We start from the raw sequence: 19,303 nt of genomic DNA on the forward strand, positions 1-19,303 counted from the left end.
CAGGAGGGAAAAATATTCAGCATTCCGAATCTGTCAAATGTTCAGTTAAAACGAAAAGTTAGTAGTTCATAAATTTTGTTAATAAAGAACAATAAGCAAGAAATTATATTTACTTTCAGATTTGTCCATTCATCTCAATGTTTTCCCGGGAAAATTTAAGTTTTTTCCAAATCTGCTCGAAGATTTAGCTGACAAGCCGTAACTGCTCGAATGCCTTGTGACAGACGCTTGTCAGCGAATTCGCGGTTTCGCTCTTCAAAAACGAAAACAAATTGTAAGCAACGCATAAAAGTTATCAACAAATATACCGTGAATTCTGGAAAGTGCATTGAAACATACACGTTTTGTAGTAAAACTCAACAAACAACGAGAGGAAACAAACAATTTCAGCTCTCTATTAGTAGTGCAGTTGGAGTGAAGCTGTGTTATCGCTGTACCGTGGATTTGAACGAGATTTTCAGCATCATCACGAAAACAGCACGCAGTTCAACTTTCCTTAAACACATCAATATTCCGTTGGTTGATGTAAATATCTAAACAATGGGTGGCTGTCGTTGCACGTTTCGTAGTTGTGAAAATGCTACTTCTTCGCGTAAAGAGCTGCACTACTTTCGCTTTCCCGTGCGAGATCCAGGACGATTGAATATATGGGTAAAAAACGCAGAACGTAGCGAATTTTTGTCACTTCCAACAGATAAGCTTTGCAACAAAGTTGTCTGTCAGGAGCATTTTGAGCGAAAAATGTTTATGAACGATTTGCGCGATCGCCTCACGAAGACAGCCATTCCTCGATTAATGCTGTTACCAGATGGAAATATATTTAATGTAGAAACCGAGGAATACCATTGGGAAGATGAAAACAATTCCCTAGCAATATCTGCGCCGGAAGCCACACCACCGTACTCGGTAACGCCGTCCAATCTAAAAGTAAGTTGATTTTGATATTATACTCTTTTGCGTCCGTATACAGGCAGTTAAATGTGATACATGCGACACTGGAGTTATCGGAAAAGCGTAAAGGGTTTATTCGCTTTTACTGACTATGGTAATACGAGGACTATGTAAAATGCAGTATTTTCTACCCGTATATTCTAACAGATCGTATCGAACGCCACACACGATTCGCCGAACGAACCGGAACTGAAGAAGATTAAAATACTGAACTCACAATCTTTAATAAGCAACAGTATAGACACGCCGTGCGAAATAATACGAATTAGAACTACTCCAAATGGAGCAGAGCGTCGTCATAGAGTAACACCACGAGTCACTGGACTAAGGACAACGAGGCTGGCACAGCTTCAAAACGCAAAAATCTCAACATTGGAGATCGCATCGTCCAGTAACAATATAACTACAGATGATAGTGGCACGATGATCGAAGTAGAAGACATTGACGAGGTTTACCTTCAGAACGAGGAACAATCTTCCGAAACAACCGAAGATACTTCTGCGGTGTCAGCTCAGAAAGATGTATCAATCCCGGCCGCTCACGTCGGAATGCAACCATCTCGAAAGGAGATGACCGTTCCCGTTATTGATCCGAAGTTGCGCGAAAAGCTGGAACAGAACAGTCAGCAAATTGCGGAACTGAAGGATCTCGTAAAAGAGCTTGTAAATCGTCCGGAGCCAAAATACAATTCCTCGCGCGACATGTTGCTGCCGCCAAAGGTTGTTATGGAAAAAGGGCCACAACTAACGAAGGCACAGCTTTTTAACAACATCAAAAGGTATCTAAACCCGTCGATGGTGGCTTTGTTACGCATGGAGCTGTTTGCTGGCTCATCGGATCGTCAGTGGAAACCAGACGAAAAGACGCTCGCGGTCGACATGCTAAACATGGGCGAGAAGGTGTACGACTACTTTACTGAGGAGTTTCGTTTTCGTTTGCCGCCCAGATGTGAGGCAGAACGCTGGAAGGAATCTGGTGAAATTGACGCGGACGATGCGTGCTAGTTAGAAACGAGTGCTGAGTGCTGCTCGTCCATATGTTTTTACGCGAAATGATACCCGTATGTAAGATTGATCATATACATAAGTTAGACGCATAAGTTCAATTGCATCAGTACCAGTATTGTCACCGTGATTGGAACCTTGTTTTATTCACGCAACAGGTCAAATTTGTACACTACCTCATGCACGTACTCCGCGCCAGGGTTTAGCACTGACGAAGGGAAGTTAGCGTGGTTAATCGCATCTGGAAAATTTTGCGTCTCCAAGCAAAAGGCACCATGTTTGCAGTATTTGGCTCCGGCCTTTCCACGAATCGGAGGATCGCGAGTTCCTTCAGGTACGATCGGTTCTAGGCGAGTCACGTCGTAATATTCCGGGGCGTTCATCGGTTTTGGCCGAATCTGAAATGCAATGCGACATATTTTGCGTTACAACGGGCCTCAAAAATACCCCCAGGCCATCGTGATGTGCTTACATTCTTGTTGGGATCCGGCATAAAGTTGCTCGTGTAAAATTGTACGCCCGGTTGGTCGGTGTACACCTCGAGGACTCGGCCACTATGAGGATGAACGACACGTGCCGTGAACGTGCGACCCTGCTCGGTGCCTTTGGTGATGCAGAAGTTATCGTCGAAACCTTCACCGGTCGTTTTTGCCATTGAGGGACCGAGCTCGCGTGGAATACGAAGATCGTACGGTGTGCCACCAACGCAGATAAACTTCCCGCTCGGTATTGAGTCAGCATCCGTATCCGTAATCTTATCTGCGTTGATGCTAACGATGTGTCGATAGATTTCTTCGTGTCCTGTCGCCTGTGTAAGCAAAAAGTGAATTGTATATTTTGATACGCGTGGAGTGATCACGCTGTAATGCTGGTGACGATTAATCTTTTTAATTCTATTTCAAACGAACGACAAACCGTATCGATTTCTTGCATAGACTGAAGATGCGCTCTTTTTAGTTTTAGTATATTTTGGATACAACACGCATTTTGAAAAAGATGAGCATCAAAAATTCACACCGAGTGAAATGCAGAAAATAGTTTTTTTTTTCATTTGGAAATCTAAGTTTCGTTCATGACAATAAGAATAAAAAGGTACAATTTTTGATATTAATTGTAAAAAATTAATTGCTACGTAGTGATATCATGAAAATCGCGTGCCGTGTGCTTATCACCGTAATACTTACATGACCCGCCAGATTGAAGTACGAGTGATTGGTTAGGTTTATAGGAGTAGGCTTGGTCGACACGGCTTTAAACAACACCAAAAATCGGTTATCCTCCGTTAGCTCGTACCGCACACTAACCATCACCGTGCCCGGGTATCCTTCATCGCCGTCCGGAGAGGTGTGCGTCAATGTGACCACCGTACCATCGACAAACGACTCCCAGTTGTACTTGTCGAAACCAACCTTACCCCCGTGTAGCTGGTGCCGATTGTCGAAGTTCTTCGTCACCTGATACTCTTGCCCGTTGAGCGTAAACCTGCCACCACCGATTCTATTCGCGATGCGTCCGACAGTCGCGCCAAAGTACGGATTGTTCGCCGTCTGATATCCGGGAATGTCATCGTAACCCAGCACCACGTCGTCGATCCGGCCAGTACGGTCAGGCACCTGCATCGTGGTGATGATGGCACCGTACGATATCACCTGCACGGACATTCCGTGGTTGTTTCGCCATGTAAACCGCTTCACCGTCTCGATCGTGCCCGTCTTTGGATGTTTTACTGTACCGAAACCGTCCACGGTCAGTGTTACTGCATCCCGCTGGACCGATCCTCCGACCGTCTCGTAGCTTTCCGTAAGTGATCCACGTTGGCCCACTGTACTATCCATCGGTTTGATCGTAATTGCCGCATCCGACATCATGCTACCGTCAGGGGAACCAACTTTTTCCACGCTCGAGTTCATCACTATCAATCTTCGTGTGGTGGCAGTATCGCAAACAGCGTACCGTGTTCTGTGTTTTTAGCGCTTCAACGATCCCTCGGCAGTGTTTATCAAACTGAAATTTTGCAGCAACAGATAGGACCTGATAAAAGGTAAGCAAACGTGAGAAAAACAACACAAACTCTTTGACAAACGACAAAAGCGCCAGAACGAGCTGAAGTGCCAATTCAAAGCCTGCTGAGGGCGGTATTTATTAGTGTTTTGTTTTGCCCCAGAATCGACCCCCAATGTTGATAGCGTTTGATGGTGGCTTGCTGTCAGACAAGTTTGAGTGTGTGTGCAGCAGCATCATCGCGGTAACCCTTATCGCAACCAGCAGAGTATGAGTTCGTTGCGCGCCAGACAGTTGCCTTATCCATGAGCGCCCAGTAATCGGTGGTAATTGTTTCTTCTGCGGTTGACCACAGGAGTTATTGCACTTTTGCTTATGCTTCGTTGCTGTTCTGCGACGACCGCACAATCGTTTGAGCGATTATAGGATGATTAAATTTATGTCAACTTAACACAATATAGCAGTTGCTTGTGAGCCAAGCCAATGGCAATCATATGCAATTGTAACAGGTATTTTTTGTGCACAGATATTATGTTGGGAAACATATCTGAGCGTAATAAATGACTCTCTCCGAGCTATTTTTCGGGTATTCTACTTCCTTTTTTCATTTGTCGCGTTTTCTTTTTAAAAGATAGATCCATCAAAATACTCCAGGAAGCGTCTTAATAGCAGATCTCACATTACCAGATGTAGCGTTCCGGACCGGAGCGAAAAATTGTTCTTTTCTTCACCGGAGTAAACATTGCCCGAGACAGGTTGAGGATTACTCGCCTTCAATACATCGTACAATGTGCTCGAACACCAGGAAAGTGCGTTTCACCGGGCTTACGGCTACGGGAGGCACTCGCACCGCACATCGCATAAACATTTACGTGCTAAAACGGAAGCAAATAGCTGGGTGCCGCCGGATAAACATGCACGCTGGACGCTGGGTATGAGCAATCACGTGACCGAGTGCATAAACAATTGCGCCGGGGACGCACAATGCGTAATTTGCGCACCCCCACGGAACGATCGCGGTATCGCCAGGCAGTCTTCTCGGAACTCGACTATGAGCGTTTCGAACGGGAAAATGCTTTTTTCAACACGCGAAACCGTGCGTTTGATCGGCAGAAACTTGAATGATTGAGTTCGGGCTATTTTTTTTTATCTCTTTTTTTTTCTTCCACCCCTACGGGGCACCATCGACATGGAAAAAATCTGCACCCGGAAGCAATTACTGCGTTCGGCAAAAATGAAGACGAAACATGGCAAAACAAAACAAAAAACCATCCAGACTTTGGCAAACGCGAGCAAACTTGCAAATTTGCGCAACCTGAAAAGTCGCGAACGAAATTCGACTGGTGAAAGAAAGAAGAAGAACAAAAAAACACACCCTTAAATCCACACACAACGGTTGGGTGGACGGTTATGGACCTTTTTCAAAAAAAAAAAAAGATCCAATGTGAGGATTACGCAAAGACCTGACCACGTATTGCAGCATGATCGCTTCGGTCAACAGGGGTCCGTAAATCAACACGGTAATCGACAAATGGGAATGCATGGAACCGAACCAGCCGAAAATATCAACAGGAAGGCCGCAACGGTGTGCAAATCAATTTTACACCTTGCCAACCGTTCGCTTAACGTGGACTTGCGTCCTCACGGTGTATGTTTGTCAAATACACACGCAACGAAGCCTGCAAGTGGAAGGCACCACCACGATCGACAAATCGATAGGACAAATGTGCCTGGTGCATCTCAGCAACCTGCAAGCTGGTGTTAAATCAACGACAGCAAACACGTGTCACGCTGGCGCAGGCGAAAATGGCCGATCGAACAACGTGAAACGTCGGTCGGGTGCTGCAACTAAATAGGGGAGAGTGTGATGACGTCGACATGGTGGCGCCATTACATCCTCCGACACACACGCTCACGCCGGGGGCGGTTTAATTTCATCAATGAACCCAGATAAGACCCTTCGTTCGTGCAAGCACAAACGCACAATCGGAGCGTGGCCTTGGGGTACAACTTTTTGCACAACTTGTGCGTACACAGGTGCCGCATTTACGTCCACGTGCCGGGTTGTGTGTGCGTGTGTCGATTCTGCATCATAGAGGCGCACCGAAATAATAATCGCTACACCAATTGGCACTCGTGGTTGCTTTGGCCCTTGGAGATGGGATGGTTCAAAAGCAATGACATTGGCTTCATGGGCGCGTTTGCTGGTGTACGTCCGCCTATCGCCGTTTCTGATGCCCCAAAAAAAAAAAACCCCAGCCTCGGGGCTAATCAGCTGGAGCCAAAAAAAGACAACTCACACCAGCGCCCGTCGGGGCGTCTCGGGGGCAGTGCGCGTTAATCCGAACCGATCATCCGAACAGCGGTTCCCGCACGCGCCGAACTATGATTAAACAGCTCGCGAACGAGCGCGCAGGCACCCGCGCGAGAGTAAGAGCGAGAGAGCACACGCGAGCACGAGAAACGTCACCGCGTTGGGGTCCACCGAGGTGGGTTAGTAGACGACACGGCCACCGGAAAGCAGTTACGCGATCGAGAAGCCGGCAACACCGGGAGCGCATAATGTTTCAACCTGCCGACCACGCCGGACGCGCGCGCGCGCCGTTTTCCTGTCGTTGTGTTCGTTCGCGCCGATTCACCGCAGGAAGACAAACACAAGTTGTCCGGGAAACAACGCACTCCGTGAACACTCGAGCCACCCGGAAGGCACCGAGCAACCGGCGCCAGAGTCTTCCCCGGGACGATACGCCAACGGAAAAACGCACCAACGCGCGCGGCCTTGAGCTGAAATCTGCCGTGTGTGTAAACTCACGGGTTTCTTTTATTTTTTTCGATCGTCTTCCCGTCCCCGGCCATCGATTACCGGGAAGGTAGGGAGCTTAGCGTGATTAGATTTGTGTGTGTGTGTGTGTGCGTGTGTGTTTTGCCTTTCCATCGGGTGGCGTTTCGCGGACGAAAAAGGCAGGTCCAGTAAAAAACGCGAACGCGCGAATAAGGAAAAGCCACGTGGTGTTGGTGCATAAGTGGCTGCAACAGCTCGAACGGCGGAGACGGCCGTTTTCCACCCCCAAATCGATATGCAGTTGCCGCCGAGGGCGTTGTTCAAGGCAGTGTAACCTCTACAGGGACTTGGCACCTTATCGCGAACCCGACGTGCGTGTGTTTATTGAGCGGTTCTGACTCCGGCGATTGATAACCAACGTGCGAGTGCGTGTGTGCGAGCGCGGAGAATCAAAGGCGCGAAAATCCACCACCACCCCCATGGGAGGGCTTATGCTTATGCGCCACGGGCAGTCGTTGAAGGGACATGCTTCACGGGACAGCCGATTGTAGTGTCCTGCCATCCGATATGCGAAATTAGTCTAAATTGATGTGCCTGCAACGGACTGTCGTGCTGTCGAAGACGCCGAGACACCCCTTCGAGTGGCTTTTGTCACCCTTCACACACATACATCCCTTCTGTTCGTGCCACAATGTCCTGCCCGCGATGAAGCTGCCGCGCAAGAAACCGTTCGCCTTTCTGCTGATCGTCGTCGGTGGAGTTTTGCTGTGTTGCTGGATTAATTTGAATCTGGCGAGTGGTGGGCATGTGCGACGGCGAGTGGATCGAGTGCGAGCCGGTGCTGGAGGGCTGGCAATCCTGCGTGGTCTCTGGCATGCCTGGGTACACCCGGTGATGGAGGAGGACCTGCGCAATTCCTTCGAGCAGCATCACTTCAATCGTACGGCCAGCGATCGAATCGGCGTTGAACGGTCTGTTCCAGATACGCGCCATCCGAAGTAAGTACTGGGTGGTTACATGGAATCCCTCCCGATCACAGGGCTTTGGGAGCCGATTTGTGAAGCTCCGAGTGGGTTAATGTTAATAATATGGATTGTCGCTGTTACACGCCGGCTTTCAGCAACCTGTTGCGCGCAATGAATGTGAATTTCCTCCAATCGAAGGACGTGCTGTTTGTTTTTTTCGTCCAAATTTCCTGGCCATATCGGTGCTTAGTATCGGTTAGTAGCGAGAGATTCGCAAGCTTAACACCTAATCTATTCCACGGAAAAATAAGAAGCTAGTTGATAGCCCCTGAACCTAGCGCCGGCAAAAAGCCCCCCCTAGTCCCTGGTCGCCTTATTGGAGCTCGTTTGTAAACAATCGTGTGCGTCCGGCGAATCTACCTCCCCCTTTCAATCGCAGGCATCCTCCCCCTCACCGCCCCCCCCCACCCCCTGGTAAAGCCTCAGGGCTAGCGTCAAGTGCGCTGGTTGGATCGCGTAGGGCGCTAAGACATTCCGCTAATCAGCGGGAACGGATCGCGCCCCGTTGCCGAAGGGGGGAGTCATTTCCTTCGGAGTTATTGACCTCCCCCCCACCGCCCATTTTCGCGAGGGGGGGGGGGAGCGAGTCGCGGGGTTGGCATTTATTTTCGCAGCAAAGAAATGCGCGCCCAGTGTGTTTCGCGGCAACTCATCGAATTTGATTGACGGCGGGCGGGTGGCCATGGAAGAAAAAAGAAAAGGAAAGGAAACAAGGAGGATGAAGGGGGCGGGGGGGGGAGGGAATTGGGAAATAAAAAGCGAAAAAATGTGTGCCGCTATCTGCCGTCAGGGGTAATCGGGTTAACGGGGATTGAGATAGGTTAAATTATTGGTTGAAATAAACGCACTTGAACAGTTAAGTCGCGCGAATCGTTGAACGTATTAGCTTCGTTTATTACTTCCAATCAACGCCACCCGTTTGAGATTAGCAAGCGATTTACGCAAACTTTTTGCTTTGTTGATTTCGTTTTTTTTTATTCTAGAGTCTTCTGGAGGGTATTCGATAGAACATAGCGGGAGAGAGGGTTGCTAATGCTTTTTTTTTTCGACAATTGTGAGCAGTGATTTTAAGCCACACTGGCCAAGGGAGCAAGCGGTTCCAATTCGCTGAAACATTTGGATTACTTTAGTAGGCATACTGTTACTTATTAACGAGGGAAAATGGAACTAAAGCTATAACTAAGCTGCCCAAAACAATGCTAGGTGTCATAATCTGATCGATCGATACCATATGAATGAAACCAAATGCTTTGGGCTCGTACGAGAAGCGTACGTTTGGTACTTTGGCGGAAAAACGGAAGACCTAAAACTTTCCTTAACTACGAAACAGTGGGGTATATGTCATTGAAAATCCATTTTTATTAAGCGAATCGTGATGCACAAACATGCGTTACCTTGCGGGACCAAAATATTGTATTTGGAATTTTCAAAATTCAAAAATCAATAGCTTAGCTGAACAATAAGTGAAGGAAATGCACCTTCAAAGACGAGAAAAGGGGTTCGTCGTTTTCCAGACCGAAAATGCTCTGTATGCAATTCACGGTACAAAACAAAAAAAATTAACGTATTCGAAGGGTCTCGCATTTTAGTGATGGCAAAGGTCATTTTTTTAATCGCGTCATTAATTTCCGTTCATCAATATGCAAAGCCGCAACCTTCAAACAAATGGGCTTTCATCGAAAACTGCTGTCGGATGTGACTTGGTTTGAGGATGAGCGGTAATTTAAATGAAACTGCCTCCAGTACCTTACATAGCCTGCACGTACCCTGCTGGCTAATGATTGTTTGTCTTTTTCCCATTGAATTTACGTATTTAGCGTTTTTATTGGTTTTTGGTAATTTAAATTCATCGTTGCAAGTGCATCGTTTAAAGTAAACCATTGGTTGTTCAAGTTGCTCTGTGGAGCTCAACTTTCGAAGGTTTTTTTTATGTTATACAATTGAATAATATACATCTCTATATTTTAAACTAACTGTTCATGTTGTTCAACTACCATACGAAATTATATTTGTAGATATTATCACCAAAGATGCGATATAAATAGAGCTATGGTTATTACACCGTTGTGCCTAATTAGCTCATGAGATTTATGAGCCTTTAAAAATTAACTCCATTATACATGAGCACGCTTTGTGTCACAAAAAATAACTAATCACAAGTCACTGCTTATGATACAGCACGTTAGCAAGTGTCATTAAAATGCTCGTGATTTCACTCACATTAGAAAACTCTTCTTTCCATTCGAGCTACAAAACACCAGCTCTAGATTTAAAAAAAGCCTGTAAATCACCGAAACCCAGAATACTCAGCAAACATGCATGATTGGCTTTTCTAAACCAGCAGTTAAGTGCACAGCTTGGCATTAATACCGATCGTTTTTTGGAGCCGCCCTAAGTCGGTGGTGATAAAATTCAAATAAGCATTCGAGATGTTTCATCAGAAGTGCCAATGGTTCGGTTCTTTTATCAACTACCGCAAGAAGCAACCGCGGGTGGTTTGTGATTTACATTTTCTTCGTTTCTCAGAAGGCCATCCTCATGGTTCGGTCCCTGGAACATCCACAAATGCAATACAAAGCGCCAACACACTCATTAAACACACAGTCCATTTTCACCTCAATTTTCAGCTGCCAACAACGCACCTACCTCTCAACCCCAGGACACACCACGTCTGTGATAATAACGTTCCACAACGAAGCTGCCTCCACGTTGTTGCGCACGATCGCGACCATTCTCCAGCGCACGCCGCACGATTTGCTGCACGAAATCATCCTGATCGATGACTGCAGCGACGACTACGGTGTCCTGCTGAACGTCCAGCAGGACGACGATCAGGACGCGCCACAGGGTGGATTCGAGCTGCTGTCCCAAATCCCGCTCGTGCGGTACTACAGAAACTCCGTACGGCAGGGTAAGTGTACACACCTCGCTATCGAATGTCCTGACTCTCACTCACACAGAGTTGTCTTTTCCGGTTAGGTCTCATAAGGTCCCGAAACGTGGGTGCCACGTACGCCGGTGGTAGCTACATCCTGTTCCTGGACAGCCACTGTGAGGTGAATCGTGGCTGGTTGGAGCCACTGCTCGATCGACTTGCGATCGATCCGACCGCTATCCTAAGCCCAGTGATCGACATTATCGATCCGCACACGTTCGAGTACCGGGCGAACAGTGCACGGTTGAGAGGTGGCTTTGATTGGAGTTTACACTTCCGCTGGTTGCCGATCGCTGAGGAGGAGTTTGAACATCGCCGGCACGATGAATCGCTTCCCTTTTACAGCCCAGCCATCTCGGGTGGTATCTTTATCGTGGCGAAAAGCCTGTTCGAGCAGTTGGGTGGGTTCGATCGAGGGATGGATGTTTGGGGTGGCGAATCCCTCGAGATGTCCTTGAAGGCGTGGTTGTGTGGAGCGCACGTGGAGGTGGTGCCTTGCTCGCGTATAGGCCACGTTTTCCGGCGAAAGCATCCGTTCAGTTTTCCACCCGACGGTAGCCACCTAACGTATCTCCGGTAAGGTACCAGAAGGCTGCTTTGGAAAGGTTCCAGATGGTTCCACTGTAACGCGTCTTTTCCCATTTTAGGAACACGAAGCGTGTGGCATTGGTTTGGATGGATGAGTTCAAGAACTTCTTCTACGAGGCCCGTCCGGAAGCGATGGCTATCGATGCGGGACCGGTACAAGAGCAGCAGGAACTCCGACGTGCGCTGAACTGCCGTAAATTCAGCTGGTACCTGCAGAACGTGTTCCTCGATCTGCGGCTACCGAACGAACACAATGTGGCCTTTGGGCAGCTGCGGCACGGTGAACGGTGTCTCACGGTTAAACCAAACATACGCCCGATGGCCGCGGGCCGGTTGTTGAGTGGCCACAAGCGACCGAACGAGAACGAGGTGACGCTGCTGCAGTGCGGTGGCCATGATCCGGATCGTCCTGAAGAGCTGTTTCAGTGGGCCCTGCATAAAATCACCGGCCAGCTGAGCACGGAACGGGCGCTTTGTCTGACGGTGCGCCATGGGTTCGTCCTGACGGAACGGTGCTATCAGCAGAATGGCGTACAATCGACTGATGAAGGGCAACGTTGGCACCGTCAGGGAGGCACACTGGTGCATGAGATCAGTGGCATGTGCCTGGAGAGTCTAGTCCGGGATGATGTTGGTGCGTCCGAGTGTCGGCGAGGCGCACCGTCCCAGTTGTGGAGTTTCTCGGTTGAAGTACAGCAACTAGCGTAGAGCCGCAGGGTTGTTTTAATTATCTGCATGCCAAATTTTGTATATAGTGAATTAAACTGTAACCTTCCTTGATTATAATATGTTCTTTTTTCATCGCTATCATATCTGAGGTCAATTCGGCTATTCAGTAATCCGGGATTTTCCGGGTGAGAAAATCATAAATAGCTGGTCATTGAACGTTTCCTCCACTCTAATAAACATCTGCTGCATCTTCTTCGGACAAAAATTAGAAGGTTTCGTTCGATTTTGAAAAACTCCTTTAATTTCAGAGTTGCTCTTCACTGTTATCATACTTTCCACTCTCTTTCACCGAACGTTTTTATTTTTCAATCGACTATCTCAAAGAGGAATGTTCGTGAGGAATATTGCATATGGTTTAGAAAAGAATGGAAACAAATAAACATCTCAATGCGTTTATATTGTCGAAATTTGTAACAGAGTACATAACATTGGTAAGTTGCCTTTTGTAGTCGCCATATTTTTTATTTATCCAAAAGAAAAGGGGGAAGGAACCTTTGGGAAGTATCATGGCCGAGCGGCATATCAATGCGGTGGGAGACGATTAACCGATCGATGAATGAGCGGGACAGCCCCATCAGCGATGAGCAGCATGCATGATCGCCTGGTACTATCGTTGCCCGCTGCGGTGCAAAAATCCCCTCGAAAGCGGTGGCACTAAACAAGGCGGATGAGAGCAACGAGCGATCAATGCGAAAAGGGATAGGATGCGCTTACTCACGCGCCGAAAAGAGCGGCGATATGGATCAACGGTATCGATACCGCTGGAGTGAGCTGATATTCCAAATTGGCAAATGCGTGGGAGCGAGATCACTGATAGGGCAACAGTACCAGGCACGAAGCAACCTCTTTGAGTCATGTTCTCCTGGTATTAAAGTCGGTTTTGGACAGCAAAATTTGTCGTCGAAAATCTTCTCCGCGCCACGATATTTTTCGATTCCAGGTGCTTGCATGCAAGTTTTTGGGGATTTGAATCATTTTTATTCCTCTTTTTAGAGAAAATGCTCATTTGTAAGTGAATATGTAAAATTTCAGTTCAATAATTTATGTTTTGATTTTTTAAACTATTTTTACAATAAATATCTCGATAAATCGGCTTCTTTTTAGTAGTATAACTAGTTCACCAGAGCCTAACGAGCCAAGTCCGTTGCATCGAAAGAAAGGACTCGTCGTTCGGAAGGGTCCTTCATTGTCCTTTCACACATACGATACCAAATATTTATGTACATATGTACAAAATCCGAAATTTTGTACAATAATATTTATTCATCAACCATAATCATCGAACCGTTGACTAATGTAAAACGAATTTCTTTCTCAAAAATAACACAGAACAAATACACATTTCGAAGGTGGTAATTCCTTTTATCGTGAGTGTTTTTTATCTCCCTACATCACAAGATTACAATTGAATTGAGTACCATCTCGTCCTTACATACATTTGGTATTGAGAGTGCGTGCTTGGCATTATCCTGTTTATTACATCCCTACCACGTATTACGCGTCGTTTACGCTCAGCTGCTTTAACACACAGAAACTATGCTTCGATAACACCGCAGCATACAAATGATGTTATCCCGCGAGCATTGCCATACTTCGAAACATTTTCCCATCCTGTTACATGCTTGAAACCCAACACAATTGAATCGAATGGTAGCTACCAGGTCACATTCTACTGTGATGATGATATATTGTAGCAGTACCATCGCAGTACTTTTGTGTCACTTTACGTTACTGTTCAGCAGACACGCTTCTCCGTGCGTTGCAGGTTATCAAACAGCACATTATCTAGGATGTGGTTGCATCATATGTTTCTTTAACAATTCGTTCCCTGCCAAGCACTGACTAAACATGATGTACCCGTACCCGAGCTCTGTACTTGCCCTTAATACCCACACGTACCTAAAAACCGTTGAAGATTAAAATATAGTTTGGATTTTCGATTTCTTTTTAGTTATAGCAGCTACAGCAGCTGCCTGTGCACATTGACTATTTAGTTTTGTGTTTCAGTGGTTCTATCTCAACTATTACGTCTAACCGAAGAAGATGTGGAAGTAGGTGTTATATGCTATATTGTTATGTGAAGGCATTTAGTTCTGTCGTGTGCCAAACCTTCCGTAAAACATTTGCCTAGATGGCGCTCCTTAAAATACAGATCTGCGATGGAATAATTCAACCTGTGCTGAGATAATACATTTTAAACCCATGTGCCGGTGAGATTCATTTGAGCCACCTTATCGGGAAAACAAAACTAGGCTTCCCAAAGCAAACGATATGAGAAGCAAAATTCTATGCAGATAGCATACATGTATGGATAGGAAAAGGGAACACAGCTTATGCTAATGCAACAATTCCTTCGTTTTGGACGCAACACAATGTGCGGTGCAGTGCATCTGTCGAGACGCTTATTGTGTGCGAACCGTACAGCCGTTATTAATAGGTGGCAATGTTGTTCAGTGCAGAAAAAAAAACAGAAACAACCATTATCAATTAAACAAGAAAATCAAACAACAGAAACAAAACAATTAGAACGATACGCGCTGCAAAACGTTAACAAAACGGTTGCTTTCCTTTCTGACTTAGTTGTCCTTCGGTGGCAAACATACGCCCCATCCCAGCACCCTTCGATCGAAACCGCTCGAGAAGAGGTTGCAGTTGGAGTTGATGTCCTCGGTCCAAGCCATGGCCGATACCATGCGTCTGTGGCCTTGGCGGCTGGTGCGTGGTAATCGGGCGATTCGTTGCCCGTTCAGATCGAACAGCCGGATGTGGCGGTTATCGTGTGGTATGGCGATCACGCCACTAGCCGACACAGCTAGCCGGTTTACGGCCGAGTCCGTACGTATGGTGGTAAGAGCCGAGCGCATGTTCCGCAGTTCCCATACCTTTACTGATCGGTCATCCGATCCGGACACGACTTTATCGTCCCGGGTGAATACTGTTGATGTTACGTTTCTGCAAAAAGAATGAAACAGGTTATATTCGCGAGCGCGAAAAACTAACTCTAGGCAAGCGACATTCCGAAAAACAACTGTGCGGACCGAGGAGTCTAATATCAGTTGTATAAATGTCACAACCAGTGAAATTCTTACTCATAATAGTTTCTAATTCACTTACTCCGTATGTCCCTGGAAAACTGAAACCGCAGGAATAGGATCGCGGAAATCCCACAGCCGGAAGGTGGAATCGCGTGAAGCAGTCACCACTAGCCGCTGGCTCGGATGCGCCGAAGCATGTGTCAGCTCGTGATCGTGCCCATACAGCGGATGTAGTGGCTCTCGCGTTTCAACGTCCCACAGGATGGCCGAACGATCCCAGCTGGCCGTTATAACCTGATCTCCACCAGGTAGCCAGTCTGCAGCCACCACAACTGAGTTGTGTCCTCCCGGGCCTGAAAACTCGCACAATGGCGTCCGCAGCACATCGATGCGTTCCTTCTCCTCGTACGGTCCTTCTTCCTCATCGTCGAGCTCTTCCTCCGAAGAGTGACCCTTCCTGGCCGGAACTTCCCAGTTGACGGCGGCTTGCCATATTTGTGCGGTGGCGTCACCGCTGCCCGTTAATACGATGTCGCGCGTTGGATGGAATTTGATCGAGTTTACCGAGCCACTGTGGCCCTGGTACTGCAGCAGACAGCGACCGGTATCAATGCCCCAGATGCATGCACTGTGGTCCGCGGAAGCAGTACCGATTATTGGCTGGCCTGCCTTTGTGCTGACCTGCCACACACCGTCCTTGTGCCCGCAGAATTCACGTACCAGCGAGCTGACTACGGACTGCGCCTTGAAGCTGGATACGATCCGGCTCGTTTGTGCGCGAAGTTTGTGGCCGGCCTTTACCTTGCTACCCGCGCTGCCTAGCTTCGACTTGAAGCTTTTGTTCACCGATCCATCCACCTCGAATGCGTCCTGCATGGGGAGCCTTTCGCCAACGGTCGAATCGCGCGGAGTACCGGCGACGGCTTCCAATTTCTCTCGCACTGAAAGGCACGGTTGAAGGAAGGAATAGTTTTAAATCAAGCACTAGGTCAAACACACATCGAAAATATACTTACGGCTCATGTTTTCCGCATGCAGTTGTTCGAATTCTTTTTCAATTTGCGAAAACAAATGGTGCAGCCGTGCTCGGAATGGTTCCTCTCCGGAACCGAGCGACATGGGCATAACGTCTTCGGCCAGGCTGCCAAGCTTTAGCGAACGCTTTGCTGTAAGCTGTTTTCCCATGACGGATGTGCTGCTGACACCTGCTCCGACCGTGCTGGTAACGCCTGTACCAGCACTAACTCCTGCCACACCGACACCAACGCCTCCACTAGAAACGCTGGCGCCGGATCCTGTGATTCCGGCCGGACCGCCAGTGACAGCCGACGATGCGACCGTGGGTTGCTTCGACGAGGATGCATCTAGGGGCATTTTTTGACGACCGAGCAAATCCAAAGCCATCGATTTTATCGAATCCGCCACAGTGAGCTGGTGCCTTATTCCGTTTCCGTGCGCCACCACCAACCGTTGCGCTGCACGAGCGCTCTCGTCGTTATGCAAGTGTAAATGCGTCGTGTGTCTCTCGGGATCTGCACCGATTGCTTACCGCCCGTCGTTGTCACTAGGCGCTAGTTTTTCAAGGTAGCTGCAAAATTTTACTCCCTCTCAGCGTTTTCTTGCGTTGTCACTTAGCACTATCACACACAGCTACTCAGAAGGTCACTAGATTTATAAATCAATTCCGTTTTGGCCGGTTTCAGTTTAAAGAAACATTTTCTTTTCGAAATCGCCAGCCGTATTCAGCGTGCAGTATGTCCGGTTTTGACCGATTAATTCTTCCCACGGACGCAAACACACTGGTATTTTTTACTTATTATCTCGAGGGGATTAGCAACGAAGATAAGGGATTGGGCTTCTTGAACCTTCACGCGGGTCGCATTTAAATTAATATCTATTGCGAGATCAATTCGAAACAAACTTTAGATCTACTTTAGCTGGCTTTAAGCTGGGTGTTGTTATTACGGTGTTATGTGCACTCTAGTCGACGTAGAACATTGGTATCATTTTCTTCTCCTCCTTGCGCAGTTGAAGCCCGCTTTCTATATTGGAAAACATGGAGTTTTCTTATCAACCTATTCTAGCGTAAGCAAATTGTCCGATGATTATCTGCATGTTGTAATCGATGATAATGAGTTTAATTTAGTATTAAATGAAGAAAGTAACAAAATTCACGCAACAACATAACATACCTTCCAAAACAATATTATACACACATTTTGCCACCCGCGCATTGACATAAGAGACGTCAGAAGATTTTCAAATGTCACCTTCTTCAAATTCCTTACAGCTTAGGTTATTAAAAAAAAACATTTGAAATATTTTATTATGTGAGCTAAACCATGTTCAAATAGAGATCCTTTTCCATTACTTGTAATATAGAATGTTGAACCGAGAATTTTACGTATGTAATGATATTCCATTCATGCTTAATGGAAATAGTATGTTATGTATAACATGTAATTTAAATTTTACCAAGCAAAGAAGATTTAATACATAATTCACAATTTTTTTTTTATAAAATGAAAAATACATTATCTAATTCTTGTATGACTACAGTATCGTGTCTCTCCCCGAATATCATACACAGGTTAAAATGTATTTTAATAAAATCGATTTCAACACTTATAACACGTGATAATTTGAAAATTGAACAAAACGGCTGCTGATTTGCTTTGAATTTATTTCTGCAAATTATGAAGCAGATGATTTAATTTTAAACACTTTTTGTTTTTCTTTGGGCCATGTAGAAGATTTTGCAGCAAACGATATTAATTTGCTGTGCTTTTTGGATGTACGATCGTCATAACAAATTTTATCGGGCTATCAACATCACGTGTTTCATGTATATCATTTTTTCGCGATACGTTGGATTTAGAACGGGAACGAATAGCGGCTTTCAACTCAAGAAAATCTTCTTGCAATTCTTTCATGGAATACTCGAATCTGTTCATTCGTTCCTTATAGTAAGTTGGCGTATGTTGATCATTTTTCGATAGGTTACTGGATGCGCTCCGTTCTTTTAGCTTTTTGTATTCGTCCAATAGCACATCGTATTTCTGCTGGAATACGTACTCCTCTGGTCTCTTACGATCGACTCCCTGTTCGAACTGAGATTCAGGAACATCTTTTGATTCCATATGATTGTTCTTTTATAAATACCGCTCTTTAACAAATGCTGAGAATAATGAACGGAGGCTTCTGTTCTGTGATATTAACAACAGTAAACTAATGTCATTGAAATGAATCCGACAACGTGCATGTCGCCAGTCCAAAATTATCAGCTAACGATTACTGACAAAACAATGCCAACAAGAGGCCGGCTTCTTGCAGATAAAAGATACTCATCGCATTGTTTTTTTGCTAATCATCAGATAGGCCAAACGCTGTTTATTAATTGCTGAAAAGACGCTTCTATATTGGGCCAAAATTATGTTTTTACAAACTGTGTATTTAAAAAAATAGCCAGCATTAGTGCTTTTAATAATATTAACTAAATTAGTAAATAAAATCCGTTAAATCTTGCTATTGCATAATGCTTACCTGTTTTGTCACACCATCTAATTTTATACAGTCTGTTTGTTCGGAGGGTCCAAACCACCACTGAGCAGATAAGCAGATGATTGCAACGCACAAGATTATCAGTTCATTAGATTCAAAAGTTTATTTTTCCCAATGGTTTAGTTGCTTGTATTGTTGCCCTAGTGTACTGCGGTTAAAAACGATTGGTTAAACTTTAGCGATGCATCAACAAGGATATTCATCTACGACCGTCTTCGCGACAATTTTCAACGGTAGTTAGAAATCAATATTTGCAACGCAACAACGCAACTAGTTTACTGTACAATGTTCAAACAAATCTTAGCCTGATTCAAGTTGATCTCTCGAACAAACATTCGTACTAGACCCCAACATTCATCTACACAACATGCTAGCAATCAGTTTAACGGTAAGAGCAATACATAACACACATGGCAAAATTGCATAGATCTTCCGAAGTAGTAGCCACCATTATTCTTTCTGCCTGCAGAAATACTACAACTAGGCTCTTGCAGCGCTAAGCATTCTTGTTTGATGCAGTTTACGTGTAAATAATGTAAAAGGGGGGAAGATTGCACTCGTTTAGCGCTGCAGACAGTATGAGAGATAGTATGAGCGTGTTAGCAGTTGGTACTGGCTGCAAATTGCTTTCCCTCTAGGGTTCCCTAACACATCAGGTTTAAGAAACGGCTTACAAAATTTGTATAGTAAC

The 19,303-nt window shown here is 46.0% G+C and overlaps 4 protein-coding genes across 5 annotated transcripts; 2 read left to right on the forward strand and 2 right to left on the reverse strand.

The window, feature by feature from the left end:
- The first annotated feature begins 540 nt into the window (after positions 1-540).
- On the forward strand, positions 541-1,956 carry LOC128731608 (uncharacterized). The gene is made up of 2 exons (XM_053824743.1): positions 541-927; positions 1,099-1,956. The coding sequence occupies exons 1-2, from the start codon at positions 541-543 to the stop codon at positions 1,954-1,956; spliced, it is 1,245 nt and encodes a 414-aa protein (XP_053680718.1).
- A 128-nt stretch (positions 1,957-2,084) lies between these two features.
- LOC128721299 (galactose mutarotase-like) lies at positions 2,085-3,983 on the reverse strand. 2 transcript variants are annotated; one of them, XM_053815038.1, is made up of 3 exons: positions 3,141-3,983; positions 2,429-2,764; positions 2,085-2,354 (listed from the first exon to the last, which is right to left on the reverse strand). In XM_053815038.1, exons 1-3 carry the CDS (start codon positions 3,864-3,866, stop codon positions 2,100-2,102), a joined length of 1,317 nt encoding a protein of 438 aa, XP_053671013.1. In that variant the 5' UTR covers positions 3,867-3,983; the 3' UTR covers positions 2,085-2,099. The 2 variants fall into 2 exon arrangements, with proteins under 2 accessions (XP_053671013.1, XP_053671014.1); XM_053815039.1 differs by having other exon boundaries at positions 2,085-2,284; positions 2,425-2,764.
- Positions 3,984-7,444: 3,461 nt separating this feature from the next.
- On the forward strand, positions 7,445-12,289 carry LOC128731596 (polypeptide N-acetylgalactosaminyltransferase 16-like). Its single transcript, XM_053824727.1, has 4 exons — positions 7,445-7,737; positions 10,392-10,675; positions 10,744-11,275; positions 11,347-12,289. Exons 1-4 carry the CDS (start codon positions 7,445-7,447, stop codon positions 11,993-11,995), a joined length of 1,758 nt encoding a protein of 585 aa, XP_053680702.1. The 3' UTR covers positions 11,996-12,289.
- A 2,303-nt stretch (positions 12,290-14,592) lies between these two features.
- Positions 14,593-16,455, reverse strand: LOC128720476 (WD repeat-containing protein 37). The gene is made up of 3 exons (XM_053814146.1): positions 16,068-16,455; positions 15,131-15,992; positions 14,593-14,968 (listed from the first exon to the last, which is right to left on the reverse strand). Exons 1-3 carry the CDS (start codon positions 16,453-16,455, stop codon positions 14,593-14,595), a joined length of 1,626 nt encoding a protein of 541 aa, XP_053670121.1.
- Between the last annotated feature and the right edge of the window lie 2,848 nt (positions 16,456-19,303).

The sequence above is a fragment of the Anopheles nili genome, chromosome 2 (genome assembly GCF_943737925.1).
Source record: "Anopheles nili chromosome 2, idAnoNiliSN_F5_01, whole genome shotgun sequence".
NCBI lineage: Eukaryota > Metazoa > Arthropoda > Insecta > Diptera > Culicidae > Anopheles > Anopheles nili.

Coding starts and splice junctions, on each gene's coding strand:
- LOC128721299 (XM_053815038.1), bottom strand. CDS start 3,866: ATGAACTCGAGCGTGGAAAAAGTTGGTTCCCCTGACGGTAGCATGATG. Junction 2,765..3,140: donor ACTTCAATCTGGCGGGTCAT/GTAAGTATTACG, acceptor TTGCTTACACAG/GCGACAGGACACGAAGAAAT. Junction 2,355..2,428: donor TGCCGGATCCCAACAAGAAT/GTAAGCACATCA, acceptor ATTGCATTTCAG/ATTCGGCCAAAACCGATGAA.
- LOC128731608 (XM_053824743.1), top strand. CDS start 541: ATGGGTGGCTGTCGTTGCACGTTTCGTAGTTGTGAAAATGCTACTTCT. Junction 928..1,098: donor TAACGCCGTCCAATCTAAAA/GTAAGTTGATTT, acceptor ATATTCTAACAG/ATCGTATCGAACGCCACACA.
- LOC128720476 (XM_053814146.1), bottom strand. CDS start 16,455: ATGGCTTTGGATTTGCTCGGTCGTCAAAAAATGCCCCTAGATGCATCC. Junction 15,993..16,067: donor GCATGCGGAAAACATGAGCC/GTAAGTATATTT, acceptor CGTGCCTTTCAG/TGCGAGAGAAATTGGAAGCC. Junction 14,969..15,130: donor GTTTTCCAGGGACATACGGA/GTAAGTGAATTA, acceptor TTCTTTTTGCAG/AAACGTAACATCAACAGTAT.
- LOC128731596 (XM_053824727.1), top strand. CDS start 7,445: ATGAAGCTGCCGCGCAAGAAACCGTTCGCCTTTCTGCTGATCGTCGTC. Junction 7,738..10,391: donor CCAGATACGCGCCATCCGAA/GTAAGTACTGGG, acceptor CTCAATTTTCAG/CTGCCAACAACGCACCTACC. Junction 10,676..10,743: donor CAGAAACTCCGTACGGCAGG/GTAAGTGTACAC, acceptor TTTTCCGGTTAG/GTCTCATAAGGTCCCGAAAC.